This window comes from Aspergillus sclerotioniger (genome assembly GCF_003184525.1).
Source record: "Aspergillus sclerotioniger CBS 115572 chromosome Unknown BO94scaffold_29, whole genome shotgun sequence".
NCBI classification, from domain to species: Eukaryota; Fungi; Ascomycota; class Eurotiomycetes; order Eurotiales; family Aspergillaceae; genus Aspergillus; species Aspergillus sclerotioniger.
The window spans coordinates 206,962-225,263 of record NW_020291019.1 but is presented as its reverse complement, the minus strand read 5'-3'; the positions used below and the strand labels follow the sequence as shown (position 1 = coordinate 225,263).

Sequence of the window (18,302 nt, the reverse complement as noted above, 5' to 3'; positions counted from 1 at the left end):
AAGCTAAAGACCTTACACTGGAAGATGCTTATAGAGCCTTACCTACCTTGGACCAAGAAGAGAAGATTGATACTCGTATCAACAATAAGAAGGCGGCAGGATGTACATTCCAGACAGCAAGAAGTAAGAGGACAGTTAGGTGGAAAGTGGTATTGAATAAACACCAGACATATCCCAGGAGAGTGCACTATAGATATAGAAAATAGGGATAGCAGGTCTCCACAGGCTGAAGTCCGGGAGAAAGGGCTCATCTAAAGCCCCCATGATAGAAGAAGTTATTAATTAGACCACCATGAGTATTATACATGGATTACCGATACGTAGAGGGGAGCTATCCATACCAACCAATACCATATATCTACATTTCCTTTGTACTCACTATACGGAGTACTGATTCCCTAGTCAGCAATACAATACTAATCTACTTAAAGTAATTCCTTTGTCAACAAAAGATGTGCTCTAAGGAGTATAAGATAAGCTCTGCACCCTACCAGACCCAAATATTTCAAGCACTAGTTTATTTACAGCACCTTCTTTGTCAACAATGAAATTACTCTAAAAAGTATAGCGTAAACTCTGTGCTCAGTCCCGCAGCAGTACAAGGATTAGGCCGCGTAATGCGGAAACCAAAGCCCGGAAAAATGGGCTGGTACACAGAAAATGTTCCAATAAACGTTAACGTCAGCTCGCTCGGCCGGCCACTCGCCGGTATCTGCAAGCATATCTATATTGCGCTGAAAAGAAAAGCAAGTTTCAGTGCTTTATAGAATTGGCTCCGGCTGCTGATGAATGCAGCCAGCAGTTTCTTGATCTATATCACAAATACTGGTGCGATGCATGGCATATCAACACACAGAATACCTACACCATATTAAACAGCTAGTTATGCCGCACTCAGCAAGAGCGGGTCAGGCGGCACAGAAAATGGGGCGGCTGTCACATTCAGATTTTGGGTGCTTGGAGCCCGTGAGCGACTGGAGCAGAATGCTGTCAATGACCACTTCCGTAAGCACTTACTCCATTCATAGTAATATCTTAGTTAACAATAAAATTATCTTATGTAGCTTAATATCATAAAATTACTACCTGCAGGCTTCCAGCCGCCTGTCCTATTCTAATCTAGATAAGGACAGATATATAGATTATTAACTAGTGATAGCCTGATAGATAATCTTTTTCTTAACTTCTTTAGTAAAGCCAGAAATATTATTCTATCCATTATTCTCTCTTTCCACTGCTCTAAGAGAATACTGGAATATTTTATTAGATACCACTATCCAGCATAAATATTATTGTATTGGGAACACTTCATAAATCACAGTATTAAAACTATATATACTTAGATATAGGGACAGCTAACAGTATATAAGTAGTAGTAAAAGATGCAGGTCTTTAATATCAGACTATCAAAAAAAACTAACATCTATTTAATTCTTAACCTGAACCTCAGTACCTTCCCGGGTATATAATATCAAATAATGAATCATGAATTAGAACCCTCTAACATATTAAGAGAGCTCTACTAATTCTTCTACTCTAGATATAATATCTTGCTTGATCTACCAGAAGATACTACTAAACAATGAACACTAACAGTAATATATATCATGAATAACTATCCTACCGGTTCTTCAACAGCGCTTCCTGACTTGTCCTTTATCCACTATTGTGCGATTGATTTCCTCAACAACAGCAACCCTTCCCGGTTTGTCCTGCCATTTCCGTGGAGTTTGGTTAACTCCGATCTGTTGGGACTTAAGGTCAGCAGTGAACCAGCACTTCGAGTACCAGCACGAGGCCTGCACCAGCATATACTGGTCTAGAACAGATGTTGTGGTCTGAATTAGATTTTGGACTGCAAAAACAAGATCCTGGATTAATTGGATCCTTGCGTAAGCTAATTTGTTTCAGTATGTTTTGGCCTACTCAAGCCCAGTCAGCTCGGTCATACACCTGTTTCGGTTTGGATTTCCTTATTTGTTCTGGTTGGAGGTCCCATTCTGAGTATGTCCTACAGTAATCTGATCAGTAGTAATCATGATACAGTTAGCATTTAATCAGCCTTGCTGTGTCATTAATAAGCGTGAGATCTAGCACCAATGCCTTTCCAGATGCATTGAGAGACCAGAAAGTTGGTTAATCTAGGAAAAGACACTATTAGAGCCCATGGGTTTGGAAGAAGTTAACCAGTTCCTCCGCATGTTGTATAAACTAATAGTAAATTTAATAATGGCTCCATACCGGGTAATAACGGTTCCTGTCACCTGCTAAGATGAGTTTAGTTATTCAATAACTTTTCTCTGTCTGTTTTTTAATGCTTGTTTAGATTGTATCCAAGATCTGTTGAGCACTGGTAGCCTCGACAGCTTCGTACAATGCGACTGGTTGAATATAGACAGAGAACACCAGATACTGTAGTTCTGGAGTCCAAATTTTGATGTCTACAACATTCAGGTAGTTGCAGTGGATTTGGCGGTGCAATACAGTTAAGATCCTCCAATTTATATAAAGAAGGCTGCGGATTCAGGCCGATTCTTCGGCATGTGTCGGCCGGTAGAGTCGCCATGTACTATGGTTGATGTGGGTGTGGTAGGCGGTTGTAGGTGGTTCTTGGATTAGAAGAAGATCGAGATTCTGGCTGTAGTGGTTGTTGATGAAGGCTTCTATGCCTGCCCGGGATTTCATCATATTTAACTGTAGGATTTGGAGACTTGTTGTTATTAAAAAGACCGAGGATTCAGCGGTGCCTGGCATGTTCGGCCACCTGTCAGATATTCTCTATTGCAGTCTGAGTATCTGGGCCTGATCCCTGGGAACCAGTAGTGCTAGTCATGCGGACCCGTGCAGTATCCGCACTTTACTTGCTCTTTGCATGACCAGGCTAGGTGACCAAATCCCTAGCAGTGCTGGCATCGTTTCTTTTCTACCCGATAAGGCTCTACACTTCCAATATACCTCTGTCCAACGAGCAGTCTATTGTTAATGATCCATTCTGCTGCCTCCGGTGAATCTAACCAGATCTTCATGAAGACTGATTTGTTTAAAGATATTTCTCTCTTCTTCAGCTATACAATATCTTTAATCTAAAATCTCTTCTCGGAGATATTATTTTTCATTATAATATTCTTTACTTCCTATTTCTTATTTTCATCTAGTTCAAAATCCTTAATCAGGACTCGATAAACCACAATACTAAACCTGGGCTTTACTGCTTTGGTCTTGTTTCCTGACTCATGCAGCCACTCAGTGTTGTTCCAGGCGGTCTCAGCGGATTGGGTATCCCAGAATCGAATAACATAGCCTGTTTTGGTCGTACTGACTCCCACGACTTGCACGTTTTTGGTAGTCTCTGCATTTAGCAGAGTGGTTCTGATGTGTGTATTCGCTGCCTCGGTAGATAGGGCTCTTGAAAACCGGCTGTTGTTGATATCCTGATCGGGGGTTGGTGTGGTACTGATCTGAACACAGTTGAGTTCCTTTAGAGGCGCGGGACAGTTGTGCTTGGATCTCCTTCTATAACTCCTTGTTCTGGGTCTGTAGAAGATACTGCTCAGCTTTTAGTTCCTAGATCTCTATCCTCACTCTTCTAATTATCTCAGTCTGTTACTTAAGGGCCTCATTAAAGCTGGTGAAAAACTGTCAGACATTCTGGTTAGTTATATATCTGCTTTTGTCATCGCAGGTTACGAATTCAGTGTCAATGATTGGCTCATTCTCTTCTGTATCTAGACCTCGTCTGCAGTGCTTTCTAAGAAAGGGGATTCTTGGGCGAAAGTCATATTAAGAGAAAATCAGTGATGTCTCATGTATTTATAGGCTGGGGTTCAGTAACCTCTTCAAGCAAGATCATTATCAGGCTGGGGCTAGTTCCTGCTTGGCACACAACAACAGTCTACCATACTGGCTCAGGGATTTATAATATATTAATATTGTCTACTTGTTTCTGGTTAATCTCAAGATAGTACCCAGCCATCCCTCTATTACAGCTCAGAGGGATAGTACAGATAAAGTCAGAATTGGCTTCCATGTTTTACCCAGAGTAACTCTGTCGAACCCTAATACCGAGGATGTGATGAAACAGTCCAAACCTAGCTAGTTTATAAATCATGCTCTCGCAGTGGAAGAGAAACGTAATTTACTTGACAAGTTGATACACCACGGGGTGTACTTGACCTCCGGGCCACACGGTAAACAGTGGACGTATAATGATAATCACGAAGTAGTTCTTATTAATAGTCTGGACAAGAGTAACCTAAAACAAGGTATATAGTTGAATCCGCCCCCCCGTCAGAGGCAAATAACCATTAATCTTAATTCCACATCTTGGGTAGAATTTCAACAATGCGATATTCTTGAATGATAATCCGCCAGTACTACACACTTAGAATTAGTTTTAGTGGAACCCATATGCGCGTGGTTTGAGGCTTTTACTACATCGATTTAGTCCCATGAACTCGCTCAACCTTGGGATATTTTGTTTAAACATGCTATTTTGATACTGCTTTGCATGAATGAACAATATATATGATCAAAAAATTTGATATATTGATAATCTAATAATCAATCCATTAGCTAGAAGAAGAAAAGGTCATATTGTGTTGCTGTGTAGGAGGAAAGAACAGGTTTAAACAGGGTGGCTGGCCGTCACCGCTTCCCGAAGAGGAAGGAGCAAGGAGCCCGCTACAATGATGCCTATTGGGTGTCAACAACACCCATTGGTAGTGGAAGGGAAACCTACCTGGGGCCCAGAATCTCGAGAATCAATCAAGGTCTAAACAATGCTGAATTATTAGTTACTGGGTGGTCATCCCCCGCATTCCTTCTCCCCTTTACGATTCCTGCGCGCAGTTAACCAGACACGCAGCTTATTAGTCAAAGGACAGAGTTATAAGGACCAAGGATACTAAGGCACCCCTTTCATTTTTCACTATATAGTCTCTTAACTGGATAATTCATGGTGGTTAGCTATGGCATTCCCACACAGACCCCCCGCCCCGATACAATAATACATACAACAGAATCATAAGTAGTCCCAATCATCGGCCGGCCTAGCCGCTGTGGTTTAAAGACGGTCAGATACCACGTGATTTTAACCCCTTCTCTCAACCCCCAACGCTCCTGAAGTCTTCCTGCACACAAAGAAGTCCATACGTTGTATACCACTTACTGTCTGCCATGCGCCTATCTAAAAGTAAAGTGATAGTTGACATTCTGTCCGAAGCCTGTAACAAGGCTGAGCAAACTGGGACAGTTGATGTTATAGCTTTATCTTCAAAGCCAGAGGTACGCCAGTCTCATAATATTACCATATAGACTAAGGCTAGTCAGTTTGTACGCTCCCTTTGTGGGTTATGGGTACATATCCCTGAGGAAACAAGGTCAAGCATTTGTTGTCAGTGAAAGAAGACTAGCCGTGGAATCCGGCGAGGAAAAAGTTAATAGCTGGGTATGCCAGAGATAACTCTGCCGCAGGAGTTGCTGGCTGATATATCTTGCTGGATAGATAACCCCTCGTCATTCTTTCAAGAGGGGGGCGGTGTGTTGGATCTAAGTGCCTCACTTATTATTAGAGCTTATCAATATCTTAACTAACTGGGTTTGCGGACGAAGGTTGACAATATTCGTGCGCGCTTTATCAAAGTCGTATTTCACCGACTAAAGGAAAGATTAAGTCGGGGATATATGTGCTCGAACTTTGTCGACGATGTAGTGGCAATCATATCAAAATCGGGTGTGGTTAAAGACATCACGGACGACATCAAATCCAAGGTCACTAGCTGGACAGATGCGGGCAAGAGGATCGATACATTTTGTCAAAATATTGGAAGTTCTGCCGGCCATGAAAACTCGCATTTAGGCAATCTATTCTGCCTACCAGATGATTGTCATGATGAGTTATGGGTTACAATATCACAGTTTAAGTACTGAACTTGCTGACGAGTTCAAAGCATAAGACTCTTAGGCGTGACAGGGCCGGATAGAGACCATGAAACCCAACGGATCATAGCTCGTGACATACTGGAGGTACAGGACAGAGCTAGGTTAGATAACCTGGCGGCTAAGGTATTTGATGTCTTATGGAGCAAGGTTAATGCGTCGATTAATGATATAATCAATAAATCACCGGAATCGGTCTTAGGTGAATAAAATTAATCATCGCGGAGAATCCAGCTAATTGATATATAATAGGACGAAACCTACAACATACTCAATCCGTCCGAAGAGAAAAGCAGACACCGGGAGAAGTCCGAGAACTAAGCACATCAATACATAGCGATGAGCTTTCACCGAGCTGCGACCCGGTTGTAAATGACGCAAGCCTTGATTCTGCAACAACTATCCATGCGTCAGCAACAAATGCTTCAGCAAGGCCACATGTATCTCCAAGCCGTTCCTATGACAACACCGCAAATCAGCTTCTGGACGGATTTGACCAGCAAGATGAACAAACCTCGATCAATAACACTGACATGGACAATGGTCATGACATAATACAGCCAATATCACCGGCCCAATCACTCACTCCATTCAATGAGCAGACTCATGGGAACATGGGAAGCATGATAAACGTACATGATACATTCCAACCAATATTGCAGACCCGACCCTTCGCTTCATTCAGTGAGCAGAATTACGAGAACATGGAGACCATGGTAAATGTACATGATATGTTCCAACCACTTCTACCCATCGACAATTATGGCTCAATTCCCGGACAGGCTTCAACCCACACCAACATGGTCAATGTTCACGACATTCTTCAGCCAATATTGCGAGGGCCAGTCGGCGAACAAGTGGAAGCGCAATCCCAGACTGATATAACGAACATCGCCGGCGATATTAATCAACCAACAATACAAGCGCCAGCTTCTACCCTGCTGAATCCCTGGAATAATGCAATGACAATAACCGGAGTTCACGATGCGTTTCAAACCACCGCATCCTTTTAAGAGAAGAGGTCAGTGGATACACAGAAGCCAGTTAAAAATGACCGCTTAATTATTCCAACAATGACATCTAGCTAGAACATGCATAGCCAGAATCCCCCCAAAATCCCAATTATCCAACCTGTCCATGCTGTCCGAATTTTATCATGATGTTTTGTTTTCCTTCGACATCGTCGCCCTCAGGCGTTCGGGTGTTCAAATATAATGTCATCTCGGTACAACGTATATAGCTCCTGTTTTCGAATTAACCTGCAATTGGGGTTTAGATTCAAAGTAAAAGTAAAACCCCTCTTGCGATATTCCCTCTTCCGGCACTGCGCCGCGTAGTGTCTTCTCGGAAAGTGGAATAAAAAATCCTCTCTCTCGTTTGTTTGTAACAATTGTGGGGACTGCAAAATATAGCAAGCAGTAGCCCCAGTTCTACTAACAATCAACGTTATTTCCGTTTTATAAAAGATGTGAAACATACTTCTGGATCTGAGATGGGCAGCTGCCCTGAAAGTAGAGAAATTTGTTTTGCAAGTACATCACCTCCATATGTTTTATTACCATCCTCATCGATTTTGAGGATTTCCGCAGGTTTCTCAACTGTGTGCTTTGATAATTCCGGGATCTTTTCCTTTATCTCAAGGCGAATATTCTCAGCGATAGGTGGGAGTTTCTGCGGCCTCATTCTCACAAGTGTTGGAAGTGATCGGTATATTCACTAATGTGGTAGGAGTTGTCTAGTCAGCTAATGACAAATATGAACTTCTTGAGACGAGCTAGAATACAAGCACACACGTTTTTAATCACAGTGAAAACATGGACCGTGACATTTCAACCAAGTCATTGACGTTGACAACGCGATGGAGGGGGAGGGGCATGAGGGGCACCCGGATAAAGAGGTTCAATGGCCATTGGGCACTAAATCCCGTGACCGCGCCCCCATCTTTGCTCAACTGAGGTCGTGACCTGCGGACGTACGGTCGCCCACTGCCAAGGCCTTGAGAAACGGTAACAGGCAATATAGGACAGGTCACGTTACAGGAAAATTGAGGAACCAATCAAAAGCCGAGGCTTGGGAAAGAAACCTACAGTTCCTCAGCGCTAACGCGCTTCGTAAACAGCATGGTCGTCGACTTCACTCTCCTGTTCCCGCAAATACGGCGATTGAGTACGGCGTTCCCTGGATCTCGGAGACCCTGACAGCAGTGAAATATGATCGATTGGCACGCTTGCGTCAATGCTATAACTATCAACAATATGGTCATATAGGAAGTGTCTGCCCTAATAAGACAACCTGTGCGTACTGCGCGGAGCATTACCAGACTTGTGAATGTCTGCATGGGAAGGTAGGGACACTAGAGGAACTACTCCGTAAAGTATGTTGACTATAGGGGCATGCTGGTGGCTTCTGGGTTCTGCCCCTTTTGCCTGGGCGATAAGGGCCAAAAACCGGAGCAACGATTCCAACAGTGGTAGCCACAGACCTGCACTTCCGGGTTTTGGATGTTATGTCCCGGCTCAGCGACGCATCTTGCGACATTATAGTCGCCCTCGCAGTCTGTGGCGGGCGGTGATAGTAGCATATGCTGGGAATATCCATTCTAACATCATTTCATGTTTATTGGTTGGTCAATCACTTTTCTTTTTCATATTTGTCTTGCCCAGGCTGCGTTGGTGTCTTTATGCCTGAGGCATGAACATGCTTCGAAATAATTATACTCCTGCTATTTATCTTAAGAAGCGGATTACCAATACATCCGATACCGACTCGGATCGTCCTACCGCCTCAAGCACCCGTGCAGCGTCAGTTCGGCCAGGGAGTGTCCTGGATTCCTATCTGCCTCATGCCTTGCTAAATACATGATTGTCTAATTTTCCCCATAGCCCTTGGCCCCTTGGCGGTGGTTCCCGCCATTCCTGCCTGCTGCCCGTTCCTGCCACTTCGATTTGGTCGCGTCAAACATCGCGTCAATACTCTCTTTGAAGAGGAACCTCAACAGCTAGGAGTCTGGTAACCGAGCCTTTATAGGTGCAAATCAGACAGCAAATCTACCGCCTTCGTCAAACTACCAGGGAAAACCAGCTTCCAAACATAAAGGATCACGTGGGATTCACAGATTATATTGTAGTCAATAAACAATCAATAGCTCCTGGGAAACACGAACAAATTTCTGTAGACTTCCCTATTTTCCAAACTTTCTCTCCAGGGTTTGATCGTGCAAGGACTTTAGGCTGGAAAGAAATTGCCTTCTTTCATCAATGCTACCAACCAATTCCGGCTCCAAAGCCGCTAGAATATCCTCGTATTATCTTCTCTGGTTGGGATCCCTAGCCCGCTTACATGAATTCGTAAGCAGAACTGTCAATTCTTCAGAGAATGGAATTTTTCTCGCCCAGAGTGCGTATTTTACTGCTATACTCGCCACTTGGGGACCTATCATCAGGTCTGTAGCATGATCAATAATCATAGAGAGATTGATATAATCTTGTTTACTGAGATCCTCGTTACTGAAGGTTGCAGGGTGTTATTCTTGATGCCAGACACTCCAAAGACTAGATCCAAACAGGGGTGCAGTATAGAAATTGCCCCCTACAGCCAGTGTATCGTCTGGAGTAAAAACGGCGTGTGGAAGACCCGGTGGCATAACCCTATTACCAGTCAGTATTGTCGTTATATTTACAGCAAAAACATACAATAGATCACCAGGTTTTAGTTCTACTTTGACCATCCGCTTTCATATTCCTCTGGGCATTGGCTTCCAAGAACACCTAGTAGAAGATGTTCATTTGAAGTAACATGTCGAGGAAAATACCAAATTTTCCGCCCATGGAGAATCATGATATATGTTAACTATCCAGCAGTATCAGCATGGATTTGCGATATCGCATTTTTACTAGATAGTAAAAAGAATTCGCGTAGTTGTTTAGTCCAGGTCGAATTGGTCTTTGCCATGCCTCTGTCATTATGGGTCGCTGAGCTCAGTTGTGAAAGCGAGGACAAAAGACTATGGAGAATGATAGGTGTCGGACAGTAGTCTCCACGGCGATTTTCAATATCCAAAAAGTTTAGTGCGGTACGTTGGTCTGCTGGTTTTTTGAAATATGCTATTACATCATGAATAGCCATTGCCTTTGTTCGCTGATTAGGATCATCGATAGTATAATCATAGACATCTAGCTTCTCAGTTCCGGCTTGCTCAAGGTATTCAACAAAGTCGTATACCGAGACGCGTTCACGGGTTTGGAAAGGGTTATGATGAGAGGCATGACAATAAAGAAGAGAAACTATGAAGAGTTGCTGCAACCATTTATCAAGTTCTGCAGAATCTTGGACCGATATAATATCATCTGTGCGAGACAGATGCCCAATTGTGTTCGGAATCGCAGTAATAATCTGGCTTTTTCTTTATAAGGCATCGAGCTCGGTAATTATCTTGACCAGAGAACTTTGACGTGTGTTTGGCCAGCTCGCATATTTCTCAATCTGTTGTAGGAAATCAAATAGCTCTTTGCTGGAATTGTCATGGTTAAAGTCGATTGAATAATCTCCCCATCCAATATCAGTCTGTAGATCATTTATAAGACGCTTTCGCTTGCGAGATTCTTGAACACTGTTGTATCGCTTGTTCTTTTTGTCTTCGATATCCATGCTGGGTAGCCGTAGAGTTGGTAGCTGTGGTGCGAGTTACTACCCAGTTTGGAGGTCTATCCGTGTCCAGCCAAGATTTCGGGGAATGAAATCAATACTCACCGTCTTAAACAGATTTTCTGCCAGAAGGATTATGAACCATCAGATGTGATTAGGAACTATCTTAGTGACTCCCACATAATGGCTAGTGCCGGGCATCACTAGCACCGTACTCTCCTAGCAGCAGCTTATAAATGACATCGTCAGTCATAGTCTTGGTAAGGGCGTCGGCGACTATGTAGACATATCCAGGATCCATGCCTTTGATCCTGTCTCTCTACTAGACAGAAGTAATAGCTAACCAGCATCTCCAAGGAACATATTGATTGACCAGAGTATAGAAATATGGCAGTAACACCTGGTTTCACTAAAGACAGAGAGAAAAAGGTAAATCATGGTTTAGTGGCCCCTTCTCGTTTCCCTAGTTCCAGTCCCTTCATCAACCACTCGTCATCCAAGAGCTCAAGAGCTGTCGGTCGGCCAGAAGGGTTCCATTGCAAAGCCCGTCGGATCCATCGTAGAAACCCGTCCTTGTCTTCCCCCCTGATGTTAGCAGCTAAAGATTCGAATGTAATATCAGGTATCGGGGCTAATCCTTTCCAGACGCCGGAGTCGTCCCAGAAAACAGAACTGAGATCGCTTCGTTCACAAAAGTTAGGTGGTGGACAGCCTAAAAGTGCAACCAGTTCTGCAAGATGGACACGATCATCAAATATATCATCTGAATTTATGCCTTTGATGAGTGTAGAGGAGCTCACGATGTCCCATGCCTCCAGAATCCAGATTAGCATACTATCACAATCCCAACGAACTAAACAACTGTTGAATGAGTATAATATACATACAATCATAGCGACACTCCAGATATCAACTTTATAATCCCAGCTTGCTCTTAAAATCACTTCAGGCGCCCTGTAAGGATTTGGCATAATATCGTCGTCATTCTTCTCATTACTGAGCCGAGCTTCGCCAAAATCGCTGAGAAGTGGTAGTCCGCTTCCAGGAGGGAAGCGGGAAGACTTGTAGATTGTACGGTCTTGAAGCACTTTTCGTGGTGATGGCATTTTAATCTCCCTTTCCTCAAATTTAGAAAGCGCCTCTGGCTCTGGTGTAGGAAGAAGCAAATTCCTTAGTTGAAGATCTATGCAAGTCAGCCTCTCATTATAGTTAGAAAGGAAAGCAACACGTACCCGTGTGGATCACACCAGCTACAGAATGTAGGAAGTCCAACACACCCAGTAACTGTCGGATAAGAGGTTTCATATCCTCAAGAGTCACTGCTTTTCCAGGAATCCAATCTAGCAGCTCACTCGCACTCATCCCTAAAGGTTCGTGAACGAGGCAGATATGTTGACCGTGAGGACCCGTAATAACAAAATGATCTAATAGTTTTCGAATATATCTTCTACCTCCATGCTCGCACTTTATGGAATTCAAATGATGATAGATTTTCAGTTCACCAGCTCTTTTCTCACCTGTCACGTATATTTTCAAAGCAACATAGCTGGAATTTCTGTTTGACATTATCAATAAATCCCGAGAAAAGTAAGGTAGATTGAATATACTCACATCAAGTCACGAGCAAACCATACAGTGGACGTGACTCCGTAGCCTAACTTAGCTAATACCTGATATCGACTGTTGAGTATTTCTCCCTGTTGGACTGGATAATATTTTTCGGCTTGATACGTAGGTAGTGTCTCTTCTTCAATACAGAAGGATGAGTCAAGTAACTTAAATCCAGAAGATGGAAAATTCTGTGGCTTGGATGCCCACTGAGAAGAGGACATCGCTGTTCGTTGTAGATAACCTTCAGTTGTTTTCAGGGCGCGAAAATGTAACGGGTTAGGAGAGGAAGAGAACAGTGGTCGCTTTGAGGATAACCAGGTTAGAGAAGCAAACCAAGTGCTGGAGTATCTTGAAGATCGATACATAGGGGCACCGATTTTGGGTGAGAGAAGTCAAAAACAGGCAAAATGCAAAAAGAAGCGAAGGGGAAATAAGGTGGTATTTATTCCCTCTGCCAGAAGAAACCGGGTGATACACAGCCCCTAGCTGGAAGTGAGAAAGCCATTGGTGGATCACGTGGAATTGAAGCCTTAGGCATAAAAGAGCCTTTGTCAGCATTTCGTGCAACACCATGAATTAAAGTATTTCTACTTCCTATATCTCACTGGAACTAAGCTAATCCACTAGATGTATGGAGTTTGCCTGTATTCAAAACCTTGCGATTATAAATAAAGCAGGAATTCACAAGTCACCCAATGTCCAGAACCGGATCCCTTTCCCAAGCCCTGATGGAAGGAGCGCTTTGTTCCTATGTAAAACTATCTAGCTAGGAATATAGCCTTCGATATTAGCCTTCGCAATTTTCTCAACAAATCCAGCCTCTTGCCCAGCACAAGAAGCAAGAATTTTCCAAGTTCTATCCTTGTGGATATGAATTGTACCGACACGAACTCCTGTACCAAGGAGCAATCCTACTGTGACAAGAAGGTTTTTATCTTCTTTATCCTTAGAAGAGAAGTGAGCTTTGGAGCCCCTAAGAGAGAATGTTAGGCTACTGCTTCAATGGAAGGACGATAATGCCTACTGAAGATCTGCAGTAGTGATCTCGGGAATCTAGAAGAATCAGCCCCAGCCATTCTGTGCTTGTGATCAATAGACTTACACGTTCTTCAATCGAATTGCAAACTGCCCTTGTTGTATCCATTCAAATAGGGCCATCGGCGGCGCCGTTAGTGACCAACATTTCGTCAAGAGGGGCTCCGGTAAATCTAAGCAAGGAAGCAGAGGCACTCTGAAAGCCCCTCACAATATTGCGGCTCATAGTAAGAGTAAAGATGGAGACTTGGTTTTTGTAAGCGCCAGTCGATGAGAATGGGGGAGAATGTGATTTTTGCTGGTCTGGATATTGTGCAGGCACTCTATGCCTTCCGATTTATACGCTCATACGGAACCCCCCCTCAAACACTGGTAGCCTAGATCACTTCCATAATCAGGTCTGTGCGCTGGACGACTTGGCGCATGACCTATTCCAACTATATGAGAGCCAATAAAAAACATTAAACGGAATTTGGTACATGGATGTATTGTTAGTGCACTAAGTTCGGGAGTGTGTTATGCCTCCAACCTTGGCTTCAGTACCTGTGCGTTACCAATTAGGAAAGAGTCACGCTAGCTGCGGCACAGCATATTGTTGACTGACTTTCTGACAGCATGGAACTACAATACACGACTCTTTAGATAATTCCACAGCGAGGCTGAACGCAGATGTTTCCAAGCTTGAGGCGTTATGATTGACGAATGATCTTGCTCTACCCATCTGTAGTAGGGAGTGAAGATAGGGCGGGGTCAATTTAGAAGTTGGTTGATCTTTCTTCATTGGCCAATCCTATTGACTCAACTTACTTGTGGCTATTCCATATCTGGCAAATCTCTTTGGTACCAAAAAAAAAGATCGGCACGCCATTCTACCCATTGCAATCCCTTGCAACAAGCAACTGCTACGACCAAATCCTGCGCATCGGACGGACACACCAAGGGCCGTCGTGCGTGGTACTATAGACCTCTCGCATCTAAACCTCTGGAGCGTGAAGAAATCGGGACCAACGACAGGCCCAATAAACAAAAATTCCTATCGATGTAGCCTCCACATTAGACCTAGTCGAAACCAAAGATAGCTGTCTCACATATCCCTCTACTTTGTTTGACTGCTCGAGATAAGTGAAGCGAAGCTCACGAGTCATTCAAAATGCCAGCCTCGTCCCGAGACATACATTGGAAGTTGGTATAGACCAGATCGGATCTCTGAATTCGTCTTTCTCCGACCGTATCCTGCACAGACTATGTCGTGGCGGTGTTACCCGAGCCAGAAGTCCCCTTTAAACGAGGTCCGAATTCCTGCTCCCACACACGATCGGGTCGAGACCATACCGGTGCAGAGCCGCCAAAGATCGGACTCCTCTCTCCGCCATGGAATAAGGTCAGGAAATCAGCTGCTGCAGAAATGTTCAGCCCATGTGGGAATCTAGCTTCCTGCCAAGCGCCATTCGAGATGAGTCTAGTACTGCTGACTTAGTGCCACGAAGACTGACATGCAGGAGATCGTCTATCTTGCAGTTACTAAACCTCTGGACAAAGAGCAGCTGTCTCAGTTAGAGCGAGCGGAAATAACTGACTTGGTTGTTTCTCCAGCTGGCACTACAAGCAAAGTGCTCAGTTATGAGCAAGTGCCATCTTTGCCTGGCGGACCTGAGGCGCTGGCTGAATTTCTCAGTTCGTACCCAGCTAAATCGCGTCCGCGTTGCAAGGATACAGAAGGACCTGCTGACAGACTTTTCTCATACGATCCTACGCGTCCTCTTTCTCCGGAGCCCAGCAGACCTCCAGATACTACTTCTCCACTTACCTCGGAGCCTCATTCCACGCAGCTAGGGTGGCGAGGATGGTTTTTAGGAGCTACCATCTTAGCACCCTTGATACGACATTACTTGTCTACATAGAATCAATGTCCTGGTTTTTTTCTGTTCAATATGAATGTTCTATAGTTATATATTGTTGGAGTGGCTACTAAGGCGATTCAACCGTGTAGAATGAGATGGATGATGATCTAGCTAGGGGCCTCGTAGGCCATCTGTATGGACTAACTAGCGGTGTAGGGGAGTGTCACGTGACCATATGTTGCCTACCGGCCTGGGAGCCCATCGGGGATCCCAACATTATATATATATATTTTCGAAACCTTTCGCGAAGCTATTCGTAGAAATACTTTCATTAAAGCAAAGGGCTAGATGTTCAGATAAAGCTGTTATAACAGACTACTATATACAAAGAATAATTTCAAGACAGTTTTCCTTTCTTTGACTCTTCATACTCCTTATCTTCAACTCCATTTTCACTGATCCAATTCCTTTTTTTGGCCGTGCAGTTGCGGCGTGGTTCTTCGATTGAATGGGCATTATGGAAATAATGTCTGAGATTTATAATGTTCTCATAGACTCTATTCTCGCAACACGGATGAGGACAATGAATAGATTTCTTCTTGTCAAGTCCTGCTAAATGGTTATTGCTGATGTGATTAATTAGCGTGGCTTTTGATAACCACTGTTGAAATCGTTGCTCTGGATTCTGGCCCTTATCACCCAGGCAAAAGGGGCAGAACCCACGAGCTACCAGTGTATAACGAAATGTAAGTAGGCCACAACGTGGCTGAAGATGGCCTAGATGGAAGGAACAGTGCTCTCTCCAATTTTGTTCAGTATCGAACCATTTAGCACAGAGATAACACCATTCAAGAAATACTCTGTTGGTTTTTTGATGTGCTTGTTTCCCATTCTTGTATTGTTGCTGATATGGTGCAGCATTTCGTGACTTGCGTCTGCATTGTAATGTGTTGGGATCCCCGATGGGCTCCCACGCCGGTAGGCAACGTAGGGTCACGTGACCCTCTTCCCTACACCGCTAGTTAGTCCATATAGATGGCCTACGAGGCCCCTAGCTACATCATCATCCATCTCATTCTACACGGTTGAATCGCCTTAGTAGCCACTCCAACATAATATATGTTTTGACCGACTTTGTATGTCGATGCTGTGATCATTAGTTTATAGAATATAGTTAGGGCTTTTCACATTAAACATACCTGTTAATTAATTTTGAATATACTGAATATTTTCCATCCATTGGTGATTCTCCTGGATAATATGCCACTCTTTCTTTAGAGGTGCAAAGACTCAGCATATCTTTCATAAACTGACGTCCAATAGTACTGTCCATTGATGCCTCAGTAAAGAGATTGGCTTGTAAGCGTTGTCTCTCTGGCATGTACTTACAATAAATAGAAAATAAACATGTAGAATCACGCTCCGTGAACTCTGTACCAGTAATATATTCACTATAAGCAGATTGCCACCAATTACGAATGAATTCGTGCGTTTTGGTACGGCGCTTTTTAGCTGCTTTAGTGTAGAGTTTTGCTCGTTTGTAGACTAGATCTCGATGCTCGTTCGGCTTTCCCCCTATTTCTTCAGTTAGTCTTTCAATCTCTGTGTACCAAGATATCATTTCTTCGTCATTTTCAAGCTCTGCAAGGGCTGCGGCATCAAGCTTTGTTAGCGCATTAGAGTCACGGTGGTGAGCCATGCTTTCTTTAACTTCCAGACATTCATAATCAGGCTCCAAGTCCCAGTAGGATGCCTGAACATCAGCGCGCTTGAATTTAGATTGGTACTTGAGAAATGTGTACGCGTTCTGATGATCCAATGCCTGGCTGCGAATCGTCTCAGATACAGTTGCTAGAAAATAGTTAGTAATAGAACTTATAGGAGAAGAGTGACATACAATCTAGCGTACTTCCCACTCTACCTCGAATTCCATGGATTCTCAGCCTGTCTCGAAAATGGTCCCGTCGGGCTAGAGATATGAAATCATGGTGTATTGATGAAAATGTGAGACCGCGGGAAGGGTGAGGCCCATTAGGATTCACCATGCGAAGTACCGACAAATCCTTCACATTAACATCCAATTCTAGAGTCCATGACTCTCTTCCTTTAGGCGGGACTTTTGAAAGCAACTCATCCACGGTATGAATTCCTTTGAAAGCATGATCTGCAAGGCCTGCAACTGCAACCCAGAAGACAAAATTTCTTGCAAGGATTTCCTGCTCTGGAATCCAATTTTTTGGGGCTGTTATTATTAACAAAGTCTTAATTAGTATATAATACTTTAAATATCATATAAAGTGCTCACATAATCTTATCATCATTATAGCGATCTCCTTTGACATATTTCGGATCTATAACAATCCATCTCTTGATTCGATTGTCCTTGAACTGGATATTAAAGTTAAGATTCTTCATTAAACATAAGTATACGGTTTCATCGGATCTCTAAAGGCTTTGATGCATACCTTGTAGTAGAGACATTCATTGCTATTTCTGTAGGAACTGGATTCAACAATAGCATCTGCTCTAGTCTCTGAAGCTGAAAATAATGAGAGTGCAAATGCATCTTGGAATCTTGAACGTTCATGAGTATAGTCATGATCATTAGCCTGAAACAGGCGCCTTTGTAGCAGGTCTAAATCTTTTGCTGTAACATGAAACTTCTCTCGATGTTCTTTTTCAAGTCCATACTTCGGTGTAAGTTCGTTTCGAATGTACTTTATAATATTAGCAAAGGACAAATTCGGGATAGTAGGAACAAACATTATAAACATCACCTTTAACTGAGTCGGGTATGGCTCTAGAGGTCGTTTTCTGCAATTCAGCGATCAAGCAGGAAAAATTGTTGCAGACACTATACTCAGAGGGGGAGTCTCCTTCACGCAAACAAATATAACTCTCACAAAAGAGTTTCAGAACTTGGCTGGGTGGGTCCGGCTCTGAATCTGAGAAATATCGGTCTTCTGGCTTATCATCAGCTTTCTCATATATCCATAGTACGTCACTTACAGTGTCCAACGATCAACAGCACGTTGATACCGCTCCTCCGTAGCAGGCGCCCTTTTCTTAAAAGATATCACATTTTCCTTTTCTTTTTCGTCATCCTGATACTTTAAAGTAAAACCTCTGGCTTCTCCAATTTTGCGGAGTTCATCAACTTTTCGCTGTCTCTGCTCCTCCTTGGATAGCATATCACGTGACATCTCGGCGTTGTAGAGAGTGGCTAGTCAGATA

At 43.3% G+C, this 18,302-nt stretch overlaps 4 protein-coding genes across 4 annotated transcripts; 1 reads left to right on the top strand and 3 right to left on the bottom strand.

Moving 5' to 3' along the window:
- Nucleotides 1–5,682: 5,682 nt before the first annotated feature.
- BO94DRAFT_549537 (uncharacterized protein) lies at nt 5,683–6,950 on the top strand (the record flags this gene model as incomplete). The annotated part of the gene is made up of 3 exons (XM_025613452.1): nt 5,683–5,921; nt 5,949–6,139; nt 6,190–6,950. The coding sequence occupies 3 exons, from the start codon at nt 5,683–5,685 to the stop codon at nt 6,948–6,950; spliced, it is 1,191 nt and encodes a 396-aa protein (XP_025463906.1).
- Nucleotides 6,951–7,154: 204 nt separating this feature from the next.
- BO94DRAFT_474406 (uncharacterized protein) lies at nt 7,155–7,620 on the bottom strand (the record flags this gene model as incomplete). The annotated part of the gene is made up of 2 exons (XM_025608512.1): nt 7,155–7,367; nt 7,417–7,620. 2 exons carry the CDS (start codon nt 7,618–7,620, stop codon nt 7,155–7,157), a joined length of 417 nt encoding a protein of 138 aa, XP_025463905.1.
- A 1,708-nt stretch (nt 7,621–9,328) lies between these two features.
- On the bottom strand, nt 9,329–10,221 carry BO94DRAFT_605660 (uncharacterized protein; the record flags this gene model as incomplete). Its single annotated transcript, XM_025616499.1, has 3 exons — nt 9,329–9,584; nt 9,662–9,678; nt 9,733–10,221. A coding segment is annotated over one exon (435 nt), but the record flags the coding sequence as incomplete, so codon positions are not given.
- A 710-nt stretch (nt 10,222–10,931) lies between these two features.
- On the bottom strand, nt 10,932–12,413 carry BO94DRAFT_568621 (U4/U6 small nuclear ribonucleoprotein PRP4; the record flags this gene model as incomplete). The annotated part of the gene is made up of 4 exons (XM_025614696.1): nt 10,932–11,393; nt 11,469–11,764; nt 11,814–12,136; nt 12,193–12,413. 4 exons carry the CDS (start codon nt 12,411–12,413, stop codon nt 11,016–11,018), a joined length of 1,218 nt encoding a protein of 405 aa, XP_025463903.1. The 3' UTR covers nt 10,932–11,015.
- Nucleotides 12,414–18,302: the final 5,889 nt, after the last annotated feature.